The 20,979-nt window shown below is 47.5% G+C and overlaps 1 protein-coding gene across 1 annotated transcript in view; it reads left to right on the top strand.

Annotated features, from left to right (window-relative positions):
- LOC144175650 (E3 ubiquitin-protein ligase MIB2-like) overlaps positions 1-20,979 on the top strand; it is a 207,554-nt gene that overhangs the window by 97,765 nt on the left and 88,810 nt on the right. The window contains exon 8 of the mRNA XM_077704699.1: positions 9,641-9,751. Coding sequence (XP_077560825.1) covers positions 9,641-9,751 — 111 coding nt within the window. The remainder of the gene's footprint in view (positions 1-9,640; positions 9,752-20,979) is intronic.

Genomic DNA, 20,979 nt, shown 5'->3' with positions numbered 1-20,979 from the left:
CTTCTAATTTGCACACACTTTCCGACATTATTCAGACCAATGCCGTCTGTTTATTTCCAAAATTATTTGACAGAGTTCACAACTGACGCTTAAACACCAAACGTCCTGTGTTTAACGTCCACCCGTCTCTCTTGTGAAAAAAAAAACGTCCAACCACAAAGAACTGCCGATCGAAAACCATTTCAGGCATTTCCAGTGTTCCGAAACGAAAATTTCGTTTAGTTATCTTCCCAAGCTACCATACTAGCGTTCAGCACGGCATTTCTAACAAAATACGACTATTAGAAGTCGAGTGCATTCTCTACGCGACAATTATCGGGGATTTATTGATTTGAGTGCTTTTTATGCCCGTGCGCTTTACAGTAAAAAGTGACGGTTATACAACAAAAAAGTAAGCGAAATGTTACAATTGTTGCAAAATGGAGTTGGAAGTTTGCAGGGTCGGTGAGGGATGCGGTTGCAGGGAAAAGGCAGTTCCAGTCTTTGCTTGTACTGGGAATGAAGGAATCACTGTTGTGTTTCGTACGGCAAAATGGCACACCTTCTTTAAAATGATGACCGAAACGAGGTAAAGTGTATGAGGGGGATAAGAGATGCTGCTCTTTTAAAGATGGATGGTAATGATAAATGAAGATGGATTATAATTATTAATGATGATGAATAATATTGATGAAAGAGAAAGGCGAGAGCATGTTCGACGAAGCAATAAGTCGGTTAGTTTCAGTTCTTTTCATGGCTGTGAAGCTGGCATGACGCGAAGAATTACACAAAATGAAACGGGATGCGTGATTCCGAACGGCTTCAAGAGGGAGATTAGAGTTACTTGAACGGGGTCCCAGATGGAGCATGCGTATTCCACTTTATAGGGTACTAACGTTTTGCAAAGGTTTCTTTTCACTGACATGGTACAGAAAAAAGTTTCGTCGCAAATAGCCAAACACGCGGTTCGCATTATTAATAACGTATTCGACGTATTTCTGACAGGATAGAGTGTTAGAAAAGTTAAGCCCAATATATTTATACGAGTGAATTGAAAATAAAGGGCTATCATTAGGAAGATGTATGCAAGTGTTAGAAGCCGAAGAATTTCTAGATACACGCATGCATTTACATTTTGTTGAGTTAAGATTCATTCGGTAGTCATGACGCCAAAGAGACACGTTATCTAGGTAATTCGGAAGTCTGATAGAATCAATTGAGTCAGTGATTTGAGAATACAGCACACAATCGCCACCAAATAATTTAATGGTTGAAAACCTAACACAATTAGGAAGGTCGTTTATATAACTAAAAAATACCCTGATGTATGTATTTGCAGTGTACCTGTAGAGTTTTTCGTTTATCATTGCATAAGGGTATTTACCATGTTATATTGCCCAAAATCGCAATACGAAGCAACAGGTTGGACCCTCCCCCCCCCCCAAGAATTACCCAGGATTCAAAAGCCCACTGCGAGATTAGCGTTTTCAGATTACTCAACACTCGCTTCTGCAACACAGTTAAAAAACTTTTCCCCTCAAGCACCATCAAAAAATCTTAACTCCCAATTTTTTGCTTACACCACGACGTATTACCACCTAGCACCTACACAATCCTACGCCCCCATTCCTGTGATTGTTGTAACGACAATATGCAAGGTTTATACCCTCGACCAAAAACTAACACAGTCGCAGCTAAAAAATGGAGAATCAGGCACATTCGTGCGAATAAACGTAATACGAACTTTCAGTCGTGGCATAACTGGGTTGGAAATAACTGGCGTGGAGCCTTTTAAACGTGATAACGTTAGGTTTATTTTCCGACTTTCCCGTGGGCGCTAGCCTTCCGCTATCAGCTTTGCTCATCAAGCCTCTACGCAAGTCTGTCATCACTGCGAACGGCAAGCTACGGCAGAAGCAGCCAGGTACGAGGGCTTCCCTGAATCTCGAATACGGTGCGGCGGCCAGTGGAGTGTCGAAAGGAGGGCAACGATAAAGCGGGGCCGATGGTATCTAAAACGCCGGGCACGCATAGAAATATTTCCAAACACAGCAAGCGTTCCGAAGGCAGAATATTTATTTTTTGTAAAAGTTGTTTGCAGGATTCGTAGCAATCAGGATTTATAATTTTCGGCCATAGTTTTTTTTGCAGTTGTCTGGTAGGATCTAAACATATTGTTACGTGGCGGCATAATGTCACGGGACACCTAGGCGGCCAACGCCCCATACAGCCACGGCTCATCAGAGAAGACAACGATGGCGACGAAGAAGTGGTTGGGTCCCAGCGCGCGCGGTTATGGCCGCATTCCAAATTCTGTAAATAGATTGTTACTCATCCTTCAACCATCGTTCTAGTCATTGGCTCTGCCGCCACGTTACATTTGGTGGAGAGTGCGGGTCATCATCCCCGTCCCGGGCCCAGCTTCGCACCTCATCGGTATTGGTGGAATCATCGAGGGTGTGTGAACCGCGTCGTGCAGCACCAGCCCCACCGCTACAAGAACTCGACGACGTCCCCCCGCCCCGTGTCCCCAGCCCGTGACGAGCCAATCCGACGACGACGTTTGACCTGCCGACGACGACGACGTGTCCCCAGCCCTCACCGGTTCGTAATTCCATTGTAGGCGTCGCTGCTGTGGGCCGGAGCTCACCAAACCCATTGCTTACATCCGTGGTGGCAAGAGCTTCACTCTTTATTCTCATCACATTGTTCACCTTCACCGAGCTCATCATGCTATAGCGGCCTCGACCGGGACGGTCGCCTTCGAGGAAAGGGGCATGTTACGCCATCAACGATAATGAAGACAGCAGCCGCATGTGGCGTCACGCACAAGCGTCTGCGATGACGACGAAGCTGTGTGGGGCATGCTGCCTGGCTTGCGTGTTCCCACATTGCTCATCTTCGTCACCATCGTCACCGCGGTGCAACTTCGACCGGGACGGTCCCCCTCGACCGGGGGGGTAATGTCACGGGAGACCTAGGCGGCCAACGCCCCATACAGCCACGGCTCATCAGAGAAGACAACGATGGCGACGAAGAAGTGGTTGGGTCCCAGCGCGCGCGGTTATGGCCGCATTCCAAATTCTGTAAATAGATTGTTACTCATCCTTCAACCATCGTTCTAGTCATTGGCTCTGCCGCCACGTTACAATATTTTAGATCCTATAGGCGTTAAGAAATAAGGCACTAGACGAAAGCCCAGTACAATATAGGTAGTATATATTTTGGTCAAAATAATCTCTAGCATGTAGCCGGGTGTTGCAGAGTGATGCCAGTTTCTGAACGATGCGATGATTGTGATCCTGCCAGTGTAGATGATTAAGGGTAACTCTGAGATATTCAAATTATACAGATTTATCTAATTTTAGGTTGTTTATGCAGTTTTTTACCATTGTCACCAATTCGTTATCTGGAGGATTGAATGACGACGAACTTCGTTTTCTGAGCCCTATTAGTCAACTTATTATCCTCATCCACTGAAACAAAGTCCAATTCTTTGTTCGCTATAGTTTCAAGTTGAGTGGAGTGGCCGGCCGCAATAAATACGGAGTCGTGGTGGGCGCACATCAGAGCGTCCGGAGAGTGAAGCGCTAATGCTGAATCATTGACGTATGTAAGCAGGTTGTTTTAGTGATGAGGACAAGGCCAGTTGGGCGGAGAGGAAGCGAGGCGATTTGACGATGATCAGAGACAAAGCTTGTTAACGACACGACTGGAGAAATGTATAAATAGAACCAAAACTGATCTCTTCACTAGTGGGCCCATAACAAACAAATTGGCTCTAATCCAGGCTGTGAATATAGTTAGAAGGCAAAGCTGTAAACGACACCCACAACAATTGCCCATGCGACGTCACTCGAATTCACACACGTGGCTATGCAAAAAGTGAAACCCGAGATACTGCCAGCCGTTTCCTAGGGTTCTCGGGGGCTGCGTCCCGAACGCAGATGCGTCGTCCACGACCGGGCTAAACGGGCGGACGCCACCGCTGTAGGCCGGCCGTGCGTCGTCGGAAAGAAAACAAACAAGTGTTTTAAATGCAGAGCATTTGTATAACTCACGATGTCACCCGTGCGTCGGGGTCCGCAGCAGCCAGCCTCCCCCTACACTATAAAAAGAAAGAACAGTTACCGGCGTCTGGTTTCGATCCCACGACCCTGCGGGCGGAACGCAAGGTACATGGTGCTCTACCCACTGCGCCACAAAAGCGAAACAGAATGAAAGGCTACGAACGCGCCTTATATCCTTGACTCATTCAAACTACGTCAAGAAGCTGCTGATACAACGCATTCACTACCTGTGGGCGGAACGCGAGGTACATGCTGCTCTTCCCACTGCGCCACAAAACCGACACAGAATGAAAGGCTACGAACGCGCCTTATATCCTTGACTCATTCAAACTACGTCGTCAGCGGCGTGCGTTGGCGACTCAGCGGCGTGCTAGCGGTGTGATAGATGCGTGGTGTACACGTGATAGCACCAACCCCCAAAACACTAAGCGTTAAGGCAATACACCCACACCCTATGCGACGCATTTACTCGAGTCCCCCTCGCGAGGAGATGGGCCCATTTTTTTAAAAAGGTTAGACAGCGAAACCTGGCCATCCTGATGTGCCAGCTCGGGGCTACGCCACCGCTAGACACAAGCGCAGATACCGAAACCATTCGGCATGTGAGATTAGTGACTCCAATTCATGCCGATTTAAACTAGTTAGTTTTGTATGTTAGAGAATTGCGAGAGATCTGAAGGAACTTTTATCATCGCTATTGATCAGAACCAGTTGCTCCTTACGCCTTTTGTAAGACATGTTAAAACGCAACCGAACGGGTATTCACCAATTTCGAAAACGGAGTCCCAGTCGTGGCAAGCAGAGCGCGAAAGGCAGCGTTTCTGTAGCGGTCATATGTCTGTATGTGGTCTCTACATTTTGGATTCCCGACTTGCAAACCAATCATTACCGTATCTTTGACGCACGACCACTTAATTCCGTCAGGTCCGGGTTACCCAGAAAGTGCAGTCGAACAAGTTAAACAAGTCGTGCGAAGGAAGCGCGCACTGGACGGGAAGCTGCGCCAAAACAGGCCCAACACAACAGTCGCTAAATCAGAAGACAAAGGCGAAGCAGTGGTTCCCGCGACACGACCGGCTGGGTGAGCATGCTCCGGCGCACGGGAAAAGCTGGGTAATAGCGCAGGTACGCCGCGTCATCTACACTGTGCTCTGTGAATGAATAGCGCCCTCCTTCGCCCGAGCAGTGTTCGGAATTTCTTGTGGCGCACGCTACGGTGAAACCGTCGGCTGTTAGAGGTAGAAAGTTTGGTAGAGTCTTTCGAAGGGTGAGGAGAAAGGCGGCTACTGCGTCATCTGACACCGCTTCCTTGTCACTCTTGTTTCATGTGTCGCCTCCAAAGCGCCCTCCCCCTCCGTCATCGCTGAAAAAAAAACCAGCGTCTGTACCCCGCCTTGCGCCCCCCTCCCTCTACGAACGGATAACCGGTCACAGGGGGGGGGGGGGATAGTGAGACCCCCTGTCTCCAGGGCTGTGATGATGATGATGATGTCCGCAAAGATTCCAGCACGTACCCACAAGGGGGGATTGGCCAGGGCTAAATCGGTTGTTGAAATACGTCGGGACTTCAAAATAGTAAAATATTTTCGTAAAGTGGCTGTAAAAGAAAACTTATTTAACACTAATTGCCCATTATTAGCACCCTTCAGCAATTCAAACGACCTGAAGCAGAAAGAAAATTTTTAGTCCAATTTTATATATATATATATATATATATATATATATATATATTTCTTTTTACAAACACCAAATTTGTTGCGCCAATAGAAAATATAAGTTGAATCGAAAAAGTGAACCCCACACACACAAATGCGCCCTTCTAAAACAGTTGTCTAGGTGTTAAGAAACGGCGCCAGTCTAGAAAAAATGTTCGATTGTTCGTAGTGTTTTTGGAAATGGCGGTTTCTACTCACGTCTTTCTCTTCTCTCACGCCTACTTAAGGAACCCCAAGCTATACTGTCACGAAGCCAAATATGACGCAGTTGGCTTCATGACAATATAGTTCACCAAAACCCAATACATGGTTTGTGCAGTTATAAATGGGGTATTCGAGATGTGCAGTCGAAATAAACGGCTGCACTCTCGTTCTTCGGGGTCTCCTGCTTCCTGTGGAGAGCCTGGTGCCTGGAATGCCGGCCACCCATCCTGACAGTGGAGCTGCTAACACGAGGATCGCAATAATGGTTAAACGCACTGACTGGAGCATAGCTAACCAGTTATCGACGTCTTGAGGGCGGATCCCAGCGAAATGCGAGAAGGGGGGCGAGAAGGGGGGCGGGGAGCTCTGGTGGCCTCTGGTGACAGAATATGCCAGAGGCAGAGCCGGAGAAGCGCAAGCGGTATTGGGTTGCTTCCGGCATCACGCTGCATCGCTTGAATATCTTAAGAAAGGAACACTACAAATAATGTGTTGGTTTTGTGCCTCATATTTGCGTAATGCCTTGCTCTTGTTCAAAAATTTTGCAAGTATGAAAATTTACACCGGAATTAGACGCTTAGATTTGGCTGTTGGTATATAAGACTATTGCACAGTTTCTTGGGCCGGGTGGCTGAATCGAGTCGACAGACAGACAGACAGACACAGACAGACAGAACAGAATTTCTGCGCTTAAGTTTGCCCAAGAAAGACTGTAGTCTTCAACAAATAATTTCAACTCTGCCGAGCTTCACACTCACAATGTGCTCGCACAACCATCGCAATTTTTAATTACGACGAATATGTAGGTTTTAACAAAAGAATTGAACAAGTGGCAACTTGACACCCTCGTCACAAGTTTAAAACTAGGGGGAGAATTTAGTTGCTCGGGCTCGTTTTAAACATTTATTGCGTATTTACCAGAAAAACAGGTGACCACTGCATCTCAAATCTTGTCTACAATTAGATTTGCTACAGTATATCGCGTCAAAGTGGGGTATTACGCACAAGGTATTACGCACTTTCATCTGAACGAAGCTGTTACTAAAAGCCACTATCTAAGAAGCTGTGAATAGACTAGCCAGCAGTGTTCATAAACATCGTAACTATAAATATATTCGTGCTCGCTCCAACAGCGCGGTACAGTCTACTTGTCGAAATGAAATTTGAAAACTTCAACTTCGTAACTTTGTGCGAAAAAAAAAATTACGGAAATTCAGGGAATTGTCTACTAATGCGTAGCATTCTTATGCCTTTTCAGTGAAGTCTGAGTTCTTTAGAGGCAAACATTGCTGTATTTGGAATACAGCCGTAGTTTGAACGTTTTTTCGGCAATGTTTTACTTTATTCTTCGGTTTTTGAGGGAGATGTATGAGATGCATATTTGGAATTTTGTCAGGTCATTTTGCTGAACCTTTTTCATATTAATTTCCTATCTTGAGTTTTTTCTAAATTTTCTTGACCCTTTACCTCCGTTCCTGCTTTTATAACGACAGAAGATATAACCTACGTCAAACGTGCACTTTTGTGGAAATGCAGGACTTGAGAAGGTTCGCCATTTCAGTTATTTTTTATTTCGTACTTCGAGCGTTCTTAAGTGGAATTTTTGCGTGTTCTTAAGCTTCTGTGGGAGATTTACAGGGTGCACACTTTTGATGTTGTTGCATCACTTTTGTGATTTTTTTGATCGTCCTATATTTTGGTTCTTCAGAATTCTGCGTGACCAACTATCTCCACTTCCGCTGATAGGGAATAAAGGTGCAACTTCCGCCAAATCTGCCTTTTGGTGGAAATGCAGGGTATCCTACAGTTTGTCATTTTATCTATTTTTATTCGTATTTTGAAATATATTTTGAGGATTTTTTCCCGTTATTCTTCAGTTTCAGGAGATGTAAGCGATGCACACTTTTTTGTCATTTTAGAACATTTTTCTATTTCTTTGGTTTTTCAAAAAGTCTGTGCGACCAATTGTCTGCATGTACATTATTATAACGGTTAACGGTGGAACGACCCCCAAATGTTTTTGTAGGAATGCGGGGTGTTACACGGTCCTGGCTGTGCATATACTCGGCGAAGGATTCTACGCAGTAAAAAAAGAAGTCTGCGTCCCAGAACGTTATTTACTGAGAACTCATTGCTTCTGCAAGGTTCTGTAGCAAATACAGCTCATTCGTCTTGAATGGAGCTGGTTTTGAAAGAACCCTGCGTGAGCTCCTTGTCACGAGCTTTTTTTGTCACCGTAGCTCTGAGCGTCACTCCTTGTTTTTGTCCAATTGCTCTGAAGAAGAGACCTCGAAAGTTCTTTCCTGGAATAAACGGTGTTCTGCCGCAAAGCTGTCTGTCGGTAGGATACTCTAGGATTTTGCGTCTGTTGTCAACCGGGGGCGCCGAGAACGCCTTCCGACGAAGCCATGATTATTACGAATTCCCAGGAGCAAACGTGGGAAAATATCGTTTAGTCGAAACTTTGAGAAAAACAATTTGCTGACAATCAGCACCTGACTACTGTATATCCACGCCGAGTTAGATTTACAAGTGTAAATATTACTCCAAATGGGCGCTGTAAATGTTGCAAAATTTTCGTGTACTCTCAATGCAAAGGAAATTAGAGGAATGTATGCTTACCGAACACGGCTGCCTTTTGTTGTAACACGCACCGCGGTGGCTCACTGGCCATGGCGTTGTTCTGCTGAGCGCAAGGGCGCGGGTAGCATAAGGACCACGGTGGCTGCTTTTCTGATGGAGGTGAAAAGAGAAAACGGCCGTGTGTCTAGATTGAAGCGCACTTTAAATATCAGTGCACTCTAAATCTCGAGCGCACTTTAAAGCCCCAGGTGGTTAAAATTAATCCGGAGCTCTCCAATACGGCGCACCTGATAGACCAGGTGTGACTGCAGTGCGTTAAACCCCACATCATCTCTTGTTTTAACAGAATATTTTCAACAAATACTACAGGACAATTGACCGCTAAGGCTACTCCTTGATTAGGCTGAATTGCAGTTACTTGTCAGTGATTTAGTTTGAAGTTATGTTGTAAAGATTGAAGTATTCCCCTCTGCTGTATAAGTAAGAGTGTGGTACAGGAAACGCTCGTACCGATGGTGCTATAAAAACTTGCGCGACAAACATTGCACGAAAATTGACCGCGTAGATAACTCCATCATTACAGTAAGTTTTATTAACGTGTCGTAGTTAGTTACTCTCGTTGAAGTTTTAAACATTGCGAAATTATAGTCAGATATAAATAAATACATCGATGACTTCTTTTGTATTTAGGTTCTTAACAATATAACGATAGTTGACCGCTGAGAAGACTTTACAATTACTCCGAGTTTAATTAACTTGTCGTAAGATATTATCGAAGAAGTGATCAGTATTTTACAGGTGTGAAAATTGTGGATGCAACTACGGCAAACAGAGGACTCGGCGTAGTTCTGTTCTTTAGTTTGCAGCTCGAAAAACAAACTTTTGGAGCCCTGTTTATGTTCGTGCTACGCAACAAATACTACACTCGGTGAACAGAAGATCTTTCCCCCGTGAAAGTGCTCTGTAGGTTGGAGCGATAGATGCATGCTTTACGTATGAAGTCGCTTTACTGCTCTTTAGATGAAAAAGGGATATCAAAACGCATTTGCAAGTTTCGTGCGAGTTTTAATAGGTTTTTATTACTTTCAGAAAACGATGTCCTGTGGTGCCTGCGTTCGATTCATCAGTGACCCAGGAAAAATGAGGCGCCTCTACAGTAGTCGCAGCGATTACAGTTTAGGTGACGCTGCCGTACAATATGTGAGTAAATAACCAAAAAAATATTCAACTTATCCCGGCCATTCCTCCCATTGCATGAAGTGTGCTAATTCAACCCCCTCACGGATTCCAGTAACCAAGGGAGTGAACAAAAAGGAAAGCCTGCTTATGCTTGGACCGTCCAATTTACACCAAAATTCATAGGTCCCACACAGGGGTGGGAATTGATACAACGAGAATATTTCATTATGGCATGCCTTTGTTCACAAGAACTTCCGTGTAGCAGTTTTTGACTGATGATGTGCCTGCGCGATTGCCGATTTATTAGAACGGTTAGAACTCCTGTGGATTCCAGAATTACGGGGTATAGGGAGAAACCTTGGACGTGTAAGTCTGTATTGCGACGAAGCTCCAAGCGCAGAGAACGTGATGCACGTGTCAACTAGGGCTCCCTTACGTGCTACCCCCCTCAGTCGCTTTCTCGACAGAGCGGTCGCGATACGCGGAGGACAGCATTAGCTGTAGGGAGATTAAACCAAACGGCGCATCCGTACATAAACCAGCAGCAACATCAAAAGCAGCAGTGGCAACCTTGTGGAACAGGGGGAGAAGAACCCAAGAAAACCTCTTTGAAAAGATGCAGACACAAGCAAAGACTGAGTAGCGGCAGCTACGTACTTTCTGTCCCCCTGGTCTCTTCCGTTTCTTTTAAGCTCGTTTTTAAAGCGAAGCTTTTTTTGGTGTTATCACCGGGTTGTTTGTAGAGGGGAGGCTGTGTGTGCGGGGGGGGGGGGGGGGGACTGTTGATGCTGCTTTCTGGCCTGTGAACAACATGGTGTTATCGTAGACCACATAATGCAGATTGCTCTAGGGTAGAGAAGCCGCGGGCACTAGAAAGAGGCTCGCGAGGGCGCCTAGGGCCGTGACGCGCGCTAATACTCGCTCCTATGACCACTCCCGAAGGGTCGCAGGTGAAGCGATATGCAATGAGGCGGCGGTTTTGAAAGCCGTAGTTTCTGCGTGTATCGCATTCTAAGCGCTTGGAAGTGGTGGGCTCTTCACCAAGGGGAAAGAAAAGTTAAACCTTCACCGTATGTCCTGTATTTATCTACTCACTGGCCACAGCTCACCTTTCTGAAAAATTGGTAACCAGCCAAGCGTAATAAGAAAATTCCAAAGGCCAGTTCCTTTCAAGCGAGGTATGTCACCATGACAGCTCATGACAGCTCTTCGTTACGTCTATTCCAACAATAAGCCACAAGACCCACCAGTTTTCTATAATTTTTAAAATTACTATTTACTTGAAAAACAATCTCGGACAGGGTACAAAAACTAGAATCACTTAGTTTTTTGTCTTGCTTAATGCGAGTCAAGTGAACGGGTGTGCTTGTGTCAGGAACAGATCTTACCCATGATACGCGAGTTAGTTAGCATAAGCATTTTTATTGACCTGCAATGGTATCTTAAGGTAAAACATTGTATTTGGACCTCGGTCTGCGGTAGGTGATAAAATTCTGGAACTCGTAATTTTTGATTCCTTATCATTAACATTAAAACATGCGATAAGACTTTCTCGGCAAACGATGAAGTATTGCCGCCCAACCACAGAAAATTATGATAGGGTCGTTGCCACTTGTTTCCCCTTCAGCGGTGCTGATTAAAATTGCAACTCCTGAACAGGGTACTCGTTCTTGTTTTTCCCATTTTGCTAGGCCTTTTCAAACTCAACCGTTCGCAAATATACTGCATGACGGCAGCAGTGCTGCTAAAACTATATTATGCACAGCAGATTCGGCAGTGAGGCTAGTGCAGTGTTAAACCGCACGTGCTAAGGAGGGCATAAAGCACTGTAAACCTTATCCTATAAAAGCTGCAACGCAAGGCACGTATTCTTGCTGCCGCCGGTGAACAGCGCCACCCACCGCGGAACCGAGATGACGAACCCGATATGCCATGGCATGTGCATATTAAACAGCCATTGTTCTGTTTCCGTGCAGGTTTAGTGTACGGCGCCTTACCACTCCTCTTGAGTATTGTAATACCTTAATCGTCTTTTTTTTCTACAATTGACTGGTTTTAACAATATTTAAAAAAAACGTAATTCATAAAAACAGCCACTAGTGCGTTCTATCACATGTCTGATGTCGTACGTTTAAGTTGAAGATCTTAAATCTTTTTTTCAAGCAGGCGCGTTGTGAGGTGCAGAAAGTGAATGAAGCCGTGGGGAAAACGGAAAATTTTAAGTGGCGCTAGGACCGAGTGCATGCCGAGGATCGCGAGTTGGTAAAACGGAGCAGAGCAGTGCAGTAGGACGGCTCCGAGGATGGACAAGAGCAACGCCATATGTATGAAGGCCCATCTTCACAGCGCAAAAATGGCACGACACAGAGAAAAGGAGAACATACTTGTCCTGTGCTCAGCGCTAATCCTGTCTTCTCCCTTCCAGTTGCCGGTAGGGTACGTTGGATATAAAAAAGGAGACGTCGACCAGTTCAAGATATCGTTCCTGACGTTGAACCATTGTACACAATTAAGACGTCACCATATTTAGTTCGTGTAAATGGGCATGAGTAATCGCTGCGAGAGTGAGCGCGGATCGGGTTTGGATTTCCGTCGTTTGAATTGGCTGAGGTGGATCTTGTCTGTATGATTAGAGATTCCGGATGTCGCCGTGATTCTGTCATGTTTTGCGTTGCGATGATTCTTACTTTGGAGCCATCAATTGTGTGGTCATTTGTGACCGCGTGTCCCGCTAAATCGTAGGTGCGAACGATTTTATTTTTCAAGTCACAAGCATGCTGCGGCAATTTCTTCTTAAACTTTTAGGAGTAATCATTCTCGCAGTATGCTCAAGCCATTTCGTAGACAACTCCTGCACAACGCTTCTTGGGCAGGCGTTCCTTCACTCCCACCAGCTCAAGGCGCATCTTTCTGGCTGGACCGTGTGCCACCTGGACGCCATAATCCCGTAGGACACGCGCCAGATATTCACATGTTCACGGAATATACGGCACAGGGGCTTGGTTCGTAAAGGCAAGGGGATGAGGAGAGGCGCCAGTTTGTCCTTTCGTGACAGCTGGCGTTCAGTTGTTCTGAGAACGCTTTAGCAGAATACGTGGTCACGAATCACCATCTGATTGCTCGGGACACTCCAAAAATCATCGCAATGGAAAAAATAGTTTTAGCTGACCGCTTTTTGATGGTGCGCTCTGGTCCCGACGGCCCGGTCAGCATAGGCGGAGGGTCAGCAGCAAAAGGCTTTTAGCTTTTAGCTTTTACCTCATCTCCGTCCATGTGGAATCATTCGTGTCACTCGTCGTTCCCTGTGCGTTTTTAAACCAAACCTTCATCCAAAAAGAACTATAAGCTCTGATAATTTGGTGACTCAAAAAAGGTAAAATACCACGTTTAATGCCTTATTTCACCCTTTCCATGTAATTTATTCGGTGACACAATATATTGACCTAAATAATTTAAAACAAGTCGCTCAATTTTCGAATAACCAAGACGAGGCTGTCTTTGTTGTAGCTGCGTATGAGTCGGCTCGCGCTTCGGTCCGCAGTTTTTGCTTCCGTTCTAAACCTCGCGGGGTGTGTGACATCTCTGCCTACTCGGAAGCACTTTCGCAGCTTCTTCGCTTACATTTCAACTGAAGAAACGGAGTTCGCAGTAGTGCGCTCGCCTCGCTGGGGACAGACGTCTTGGAATTCCGCGCGTCAGTGTGCGTAACCGTGCCGATCGCTCAGCGAGCCCGGCAGCGTGAAATAAATTGCCCGGACGCTCAGACGCACGGCAGGCGTAACGGGGCCCGGCTCCGGTACCACCGCGTGCGGTGGAACACGCCACGCATGCGCAATGCCCTCCCGCTTGCTATCGCAGCGGAGGGGACCACGGTCAGCTAAAACTCTCGAATGACAGCCTCACGGCTTCATCTGGAATCAGTAGTCATGCAGACGACATCCAACACATTTATTCGCAAAGACGGAAATTTAATTCCGACCTAAGCTTGCTCTGTGCAGCTATTACTGAAGCCCATTTAAAGGGCACTCACCTGTTACATTCCAATGGGATTTAATACTTCCTCACCCACCGACTTAAAAGCCATAGTGCACCAATAAGAACAGTTTTACGAATTCATATCAATGTTCGCAACGGCCACTTCTATACTAAGAACTAGAAGTAGTAGTAGCATAAACGTTTATTGGCCACAAGTGGGTGAAAAAGCGGGGAATGATCTTCTGCGTTGGTCTTGATATGATCATCCTGGGTGGTTGGGGGCCCCACTCCGGGATGCCATGGCCTGCCACATACCGAATGGCCCGGGTCACGAGGCCACGCTTCCCAGCAGGGAGCATCATCACAGTCAACGTGTTAAGGTCAGTAGCGCTACCATGGTCCCCAGCTCCGCAGGGTTCCCTATGCCACTAGGCATTGAGTGCCTGGCAACACCGCGGACCTTAGCAAGTGTGGGTTCGAAAAGCAAAAACGCCCGTGTGTACGAGATTTCGGCGCACGTTAAAGATCCCCAGGTGGTCCAAATTAATCCGGAGCCCTCCACTACGGCGCGCCTCATCGCCTGCGTTGCGTCGGCGCGTTAAACCCCCACAATCAATCAAGTGTGGGTTCGACCCACAAACGTCCCAGCTATGCGTGGCTTAGCCGTTTCCGGGGAAAAGGGAAGCCTGGTGGCTGAACCAAACCCGAGCTCGTTTTCGATGGTCGTGGCTTCCCAGCAGCGGCAACACGCCACTTTGGCCCCCGCTTCTCGCAGGCGGTGCCCCCGGTCTGACCCGCCTGGGGGGATAAACCAGTCACCTTTTCCTATACCCCTCTCAATTCTTTTTTTCCCTATTTCCTTTCCTAACTTTGTCCAGTTATATCATTTCTTCCTTATTTCAGTGCTTTTCCATGCTGGGGGGGGGAGGGGGTAAGCATGTGCAAAGATATCACTCTCGATTCCAAGCATAGCATTATAGTAGCGACGTACGGTTAGCGTGTGCTTCAAAGTCCCCTTCCCTTGTAGGGCTCCGTGGTGGGTGACCGTTCTTGCTAACGAGTGTATACCATGCATTTATGGCTTCCTTTCTTGCCCCAAGAAAAACTGATCGGCCCCTTAAAAGGGACCGCACCGAAGAAATTAGCATCCGACCAGCTCCACCAGTCGAAACCTTTAGCAAATACCTTCTGGTGACCTCCGAAGAGGAAAATGTACCGCTAGAACAAACGTCGGTGTTCGTGATTGCAAAAGGCTTCGACAACAGGTTGGCAAAGACAATCATGCAAAAAAAGCTTCCCTCAGGCGACGTGCTGGTAGAAGTACAAAGGAAAGGCCTTAGTGAAAACGTGAAAAGTGAAGTGGATACTCTGGCTCAAGTAAAAGAGACAGTCACGCCACATAGTAACCTCAACAGAACTCGAGGCATCATCTCTAAACGAGAACTACTTCACGAGAGTGAAGTGCATCTTCGCGAAAGGCTAAAAGACGCAGGCGTAACAGCTGTGCCGAGGATAACCATGCGTCGTCCGGGCGAGGAAATCCGAAATAAGCAAATTGTTTTGACATTCAATTGTCGAACACTTTCAGAATCTGTCCAAGCCGCATTTAATTCTTGTCCAGGGCGTTCACACATACCTAACCCACAAAGGTGCTTCAAGTGTCAGATGTATCGCCATGGTACTCTGTCATGCCGTGGCCGAGCCATCTGTGCTAACTGCCCAAGCACTGACCACACCAGTGACGATTATAACAAGCAAGAAGTGCCCAAACTGCAGTGGACCACACTCTTCCTTCTCACGTGCATGTCCATCTCTCAAAAACGAAAAAGAGATCATCCAAATGAAATTCACTGAGAACGTAACGTTCCCACAAACACGCCTGGAGCATGCCTTGCAACGGGCAAAAGTTACGCAGACGCAGCTCGCCGGGGTGTCGGGCGTCATCTGGTAGATGCGGGAACCCTGTGCAGCGAGGCTCACCTGGTCCCATCGCAGCCCCCCAATATGCAGCAAAAAATCGCTACCGTGACTCCTGCTGCTGCACTTTGACCTAGTACTGGCCCAAGGGCCACCAGCACGACTTCTGGTCAGGTCAACGATTTTGACCTCGCTTTGTGACAGGCACTTGTGCAACAGCAGAAGGCTGCTCCGGTGTCCTCTGCTGTTCCAGCCGGGTCCAGCGCTGTGGCTACGGCCCCTAGCACAAACTCTGGTACTGGGGCTCCTTCAACCTCAGAAACCGTGTTGAGGCCATGGATGTCGGCCCTAGTAAGGCTCCTTTGATTCATTACAGAAGCACCGCGGTGCCACAGGTCGTGGCAAAGCGACCAAGCTAAAGGCAAGTAAGGTCATTGCCCCTGGAACTAACCCTGCAACTTAAGTGAACCTTATGATAAGGACCTCAAAACAGGGCCTACTAGGAAGAAAGAGGAAAGAGGAACAAAAACATTTTCTTCTCTCTTTTGCTGATTTTCATGGCTGCTGGAAGTGTTATGCACTGGAATTGTGGAGGGCTGTAAAGAAATCTCGATAATAGTTATTACATCTTCTCCCCCGCACGGGGCACCTTGAGTATTCATGGTGACGGTGAGCAGCGACACCGCGGACCCCGAGCTCCCAACATAAGTCGTGTCCAACCGTGGCGACGTGTTTAAAGGTGAAGGGTAGAAGCCGTAAACGGTGGCCGTCGGAGCCTTGGTCAAGCTTCAGCCGATGGGCTCCCTGCCTGTCTACCAGGCAGGGAGCTCCGGGACCTCTTTGACTACCAGGGTAAGGTCAAAGGAGAAAGTACCCCCGTCTCTCTGCTTCTATACTATGCTTTATGGTATTGTCTAAAACCCCCTCCAACCGTGATCGGCCCCCTAAAAGGGGCCGCACCGAAGTATCGTTTCCCCCATTGCCATCTTTGACATTTCCTGAACCAGATAATTTTTCTCGATTTCTTGTGATGGAATCGCTCAATCCAACCCACCCTCTTGCATCTCAGTCAGTCTTCTTGATTGCCAAGTATCTTGAAGCCATAGTAGGAAAATCGTATAAATGCAAAAAAACAAAGGTCTGGTGAACTCTTAATTGAAATAAATGACAAGCAGCAGTCTGCAAAGCTTCTAGCTCAGACTAGACTGGCTGATCTTGACATCCGGGTCACACCCCATCGGAGCCTCAACAGCTCGCAGGGTGTGATATCCGAGACAGACCTCCTGAACGAAACGGATGCGGATCTCCTTGCCGGCTTGAAGGATCAGGGCGTCACTGCCGTGAGACGCATCACTATCCGTAGAGACGACAAGGAGATTCCCACCAAGCACATTATCTTGACTTTCGACCGCGCAGTTCTTCCACAACACATCAATGCAGGTTTTATCCGTTGCTCAATACGTCCGTACATCCCGAACCCGCGGCGCTGTTTTAAGTGCCAGCGGTTCGGGCACGGTACGAACTCTTGCCGTGGCCGAACGACGTGTGCGAAATGCGCGGCACACGATCATCCTAGTGACAACTGCCAATCCGATACCCTCACTTGTGTAAACTGCGGGGGACCGCATGCAGCGTACTCCCGCAAGTGCGAAAAGTTCCAACTCGAGAAAAAGATAATCAACATCAAGGTAACCGAGAACATCACCTTCCCGGAGGCGAGAAAGAGGTTCGCCTCTTTCCCCCTGGGGAGGTACGCTGACGCGGCTCGCCGGGGGGCGGAGCGGCGTCTGGTGTCCACAGGGACCCAGTTCAGCGAGTCTGACCTGGTCCCGCCCCCGCCCCCCGCTGGGTTGCCTCACGCAGCCCAACCCCGCACCACGCCGCTTGCTGAGGCAGCAGCGGTTGTGGCGCAAAACACTCCTGTCGGGACCGGTGCCGCTCCCGCTTCTGTCTCCCCGTCCTCCAGTGCGTTGGAGGGTACCGAGGTGATGGACACCACGGGCCCCGCACTGGCTCCCACCGCCACCGCACCGCCTGTGCCACCTCTGGCGCCCCCGACGGTGGCGGCTCAAACGAAGGGCTCGCGAAGGGGGGCCAAGTCCGGGGGGCCCGGTCCGTCGGGCACCCCTCGGACATCCGACGACGAGATGGATGTTGGGCCGTTCCTGCCTGCAACGCAGCGCAAGGAGCGGCCACCGACTTCCAAGCCTACAGAAAGGCCCAAACAGCCGAATCCAAGAGTAACAGCCCCGAAAGACGACACATGAACACACACGAACACACACATTCCAGTCATTCCTAAATTTAAATAATGGGAACAGAAAATATCATCCAATGGAACTGCAGAGGCCTCCTTAAAAATCTTGACGATGTGTATGAGATTCTGCATGCCAGTCAGCCAAGTATTATGTGTCTCCAGGAAACCCACCTCAACTCTAAACAAACAAATTTCTTAAATAGGTACATGGTATTCAGAAAGGACAGGGTTGGCTGCACCCACTCCTCATTAGGTGTGGCCATTATCGCCCGGAAATCATTAGCATGCCACCCTGTTACTTTAAACACTGTCCTCGAGGCTGTAGCGATCCGTACCATAATTTTTAATAGGTTGATAACGGTATGCTCCATTTACATCTCTCCTGATTTTGCACTTCTGAGCTTTGATTTCGAGGCACTGGTTGACCAGCTGCCCGAACCATACATACTAACAGGCGACCTTAATGCGCACAACTCTCTTTGGGGCTCCGCCAGAACGGATGCCCGAGGTCGCCTGATAGAGAAGTTCCTTACATCCTCCGGAGCATGCCTTTTCAACAAAAAACAGCCTACATACCATAACCTAGGACACAATACATACTCGCATCTTGACTTGGCTATTGGTTCCGCAGTTCTCTTTCCATGTCTTGAGTGGGGTGTGGGCACAGACCCATATGGTAGTGACCATTTCCCCACTTCATTGACGTATATAGGTACAGGCCCGAGCAGTCCATCTTCCCATAAAAGGTTTAATGAATCACAAGCAAACTGGAGCACATTCACACAAACATCTCAACTACACCACACATCCATAGAACACCTACACGTGGAGGAAGCCGCCCAACTCGTCACGGCGCACATCCTCGATGCCGCCGAAAAGTCCATTCCCCAGGCCTCCAGTGGGTCCCGCAGCCCAAGGAGGCCCTGGTGGAACGAGGACTGCAGGCGGGCGCGAGAGGCCCAGAACAAGGCGTGGGGTGTCCTTCGCCGGTACCCCACGTCAGACAACCTCATTTCTTTTAAACGGGCAAAGGCTTTTGGGAAGCGAGTGCGTCGTGAGGCGAAAAGGGAGAGTTGGCGCACCTTCCTCACTTCCATCAATTCATACACTGATACACACAAAGTCTGGACACGAATACGAAAACTAAAAGGACAACAGACAACACAGCCTGCCCCTGGTTAGTACAACAGCGGACACACTGGAAGACCAGGCTAACACACTTGCACAACACTTCGAACACGTGTCCAGTTCAGCGCACTACACAAACACTTTCATAAAACACAAAACATCTGTAGAAAAGAAGTCCCTGCGTGATAACAAGTCGCACACTTCTTACAATTCTTGTTTTTCAATTCATGAGCTGAAGGTTGCTCTGAGCACATGTAAGACGTCAGCTCCAGGTGCAGACAAAATCACATACACCATGATACAACACCTACACCCAGACACTCTTGAAACACTCTTACACCTATACAATAAAATATGGCTTTCGGGGCACATTCCTCGCTCTTGGAGGGAGGCCATAGTAGTGGCTGTCCTAAAGGAAGGGAAGGACCCTTCCTCTCCTGCCAGTTATCGCCCCATTGCCCTGACAAGCTGCCTGTGTAAGCTCTTCGAGAAGATGATAAACAGCAGACTTGTGTACTTCTTAGAGTACAATGGTCTTCTCGAGAGCTGCCAGGCGGGCTTCAGGGCGGGGCGATCTACCAACGATCAACTCGTTGCGTTAGAGTCTTATATCAAAGATGCTTTCCTCCACAAGCAGTACTGCATGACGGTCTTCTTTGATCTTGAAAAGGCGTACGATACTGCTTTGCGGTACGGCATCCTTAGCGACTTGAAGTCCTTTGGCATGTCGGGTAACATGATGAACACGCTTGCCAGTTACCTGTCTGAAAGAACGTTTCGCGTGCGAGTTGGAACTTCACTTTCTAGGGTTCATGTGCAGGAAAACGGCGTGCCACAAAGTGGAGTTTTAAGTTGCACCCTTTTTATTGTAAAAATGAATTCTCTTCGTAAGGCGCTACCACCATCGATTTCCTCCTCCATTTATGTAGACGACGTTCAATTATCCTTTAAGTCTTGTAACCTGTCTGTCTGCGAGCGCCAAGTCCAGCTTGGTGTTAACAAGCTAACCGGCTGGGCAGATAGCAACGGTTTTAAATTTAATCCAGGAAAGTGCGCTTGTGTTCTGTTTTCTAAGAGGCGTGGCATTCGGCCGGATCCAGACATTCGACTCCACGGTTCCTCTATTCCTGTCAAAAAGGAACACAAGTTTTTAGGTATTATCTTTGACGAAAAGCTCACATTCAACCCCCACATAAAACAATTAAAACATAAATGCTTAAAAACAATGAATATCCTGCAGGTGCTGTCGCACATCTCTTTTGGTGCTGACAAACAACTTCTTTTACGTTTTTTTACCAGCTTGATAAGCTCACGACTGGACTATGGTAGCGTTGTTTATGGGTCAGCAAGTAAAACGTCCCTCAAAATGCTGGACCCAGTGCTCCATCTCGGGCTCCGCCTGGCGTGTGGCGCCTTCCGCACTAGCCCGGTCGAAAGCCTATATGTGGAGTGCAACAAATGGAACCTACAACGTCAGCGAGCATACACAGATCTCCTTTATGCTTTTAAAATTTCATCCATGCCTCACCATCCTTTTAAATCAGTTTTTCATGCTACGTCCATGACTGAACTCCTTTTAAATCGACCATCGTTCTCTGCGCTCTTCTCTTACAGAGTTAGAGAGGAAGCGTCAAAGATTGCTGTCTCCTTTTTAGATACAATCTAAAGTTCTATAACGGATTTTATAGCACCATGGCATCTCCGCCCTGTATCATGCGACACATCTTTTACACATCTAGATAAAAAGCGAGCTCCCACATGTGCAATTCTGCAGCATTTCTTGTATCTGCAGCAGAAGTATGAGTGCTCTGAATTTTATACGGACGCTTCTAGATCTGCCATCTCTGTGTCCTGCGCGGCGCATGGGCCCGGCCTTAGTGTCACTCGAACTCTGAATAGTCATACTAGTATCTTTACGGCAGAGGCTTACGGTGTACTTCTTGTTGTCAATCATATACTTCAAAACCACATC

The sequence above is a fragment of the Haemaphysalis longicornis genome, unplaced genomic scaffold (assembly GCF_048455015.1).
Source record: "Haemaphysalis longicornis isolate Haplotype H1 unplaced genomic scaffold, Haemaphysalis longicornis Haplotype H1 scaffold_3, whole genome shotgun sequence".
In the NCBI taxonomy this organism is placed as follows: Eukaryota; Metazoa; Arthropoda; class Arachnida; order Ixodida; family Ixodidae; genus Haemaphysalis; species Haemaphysalis longicornis.
Note: the sequence above shows the minus strand (reverse complement) of the source record. Positions and strands in the feature narration are given on the sequence as shown.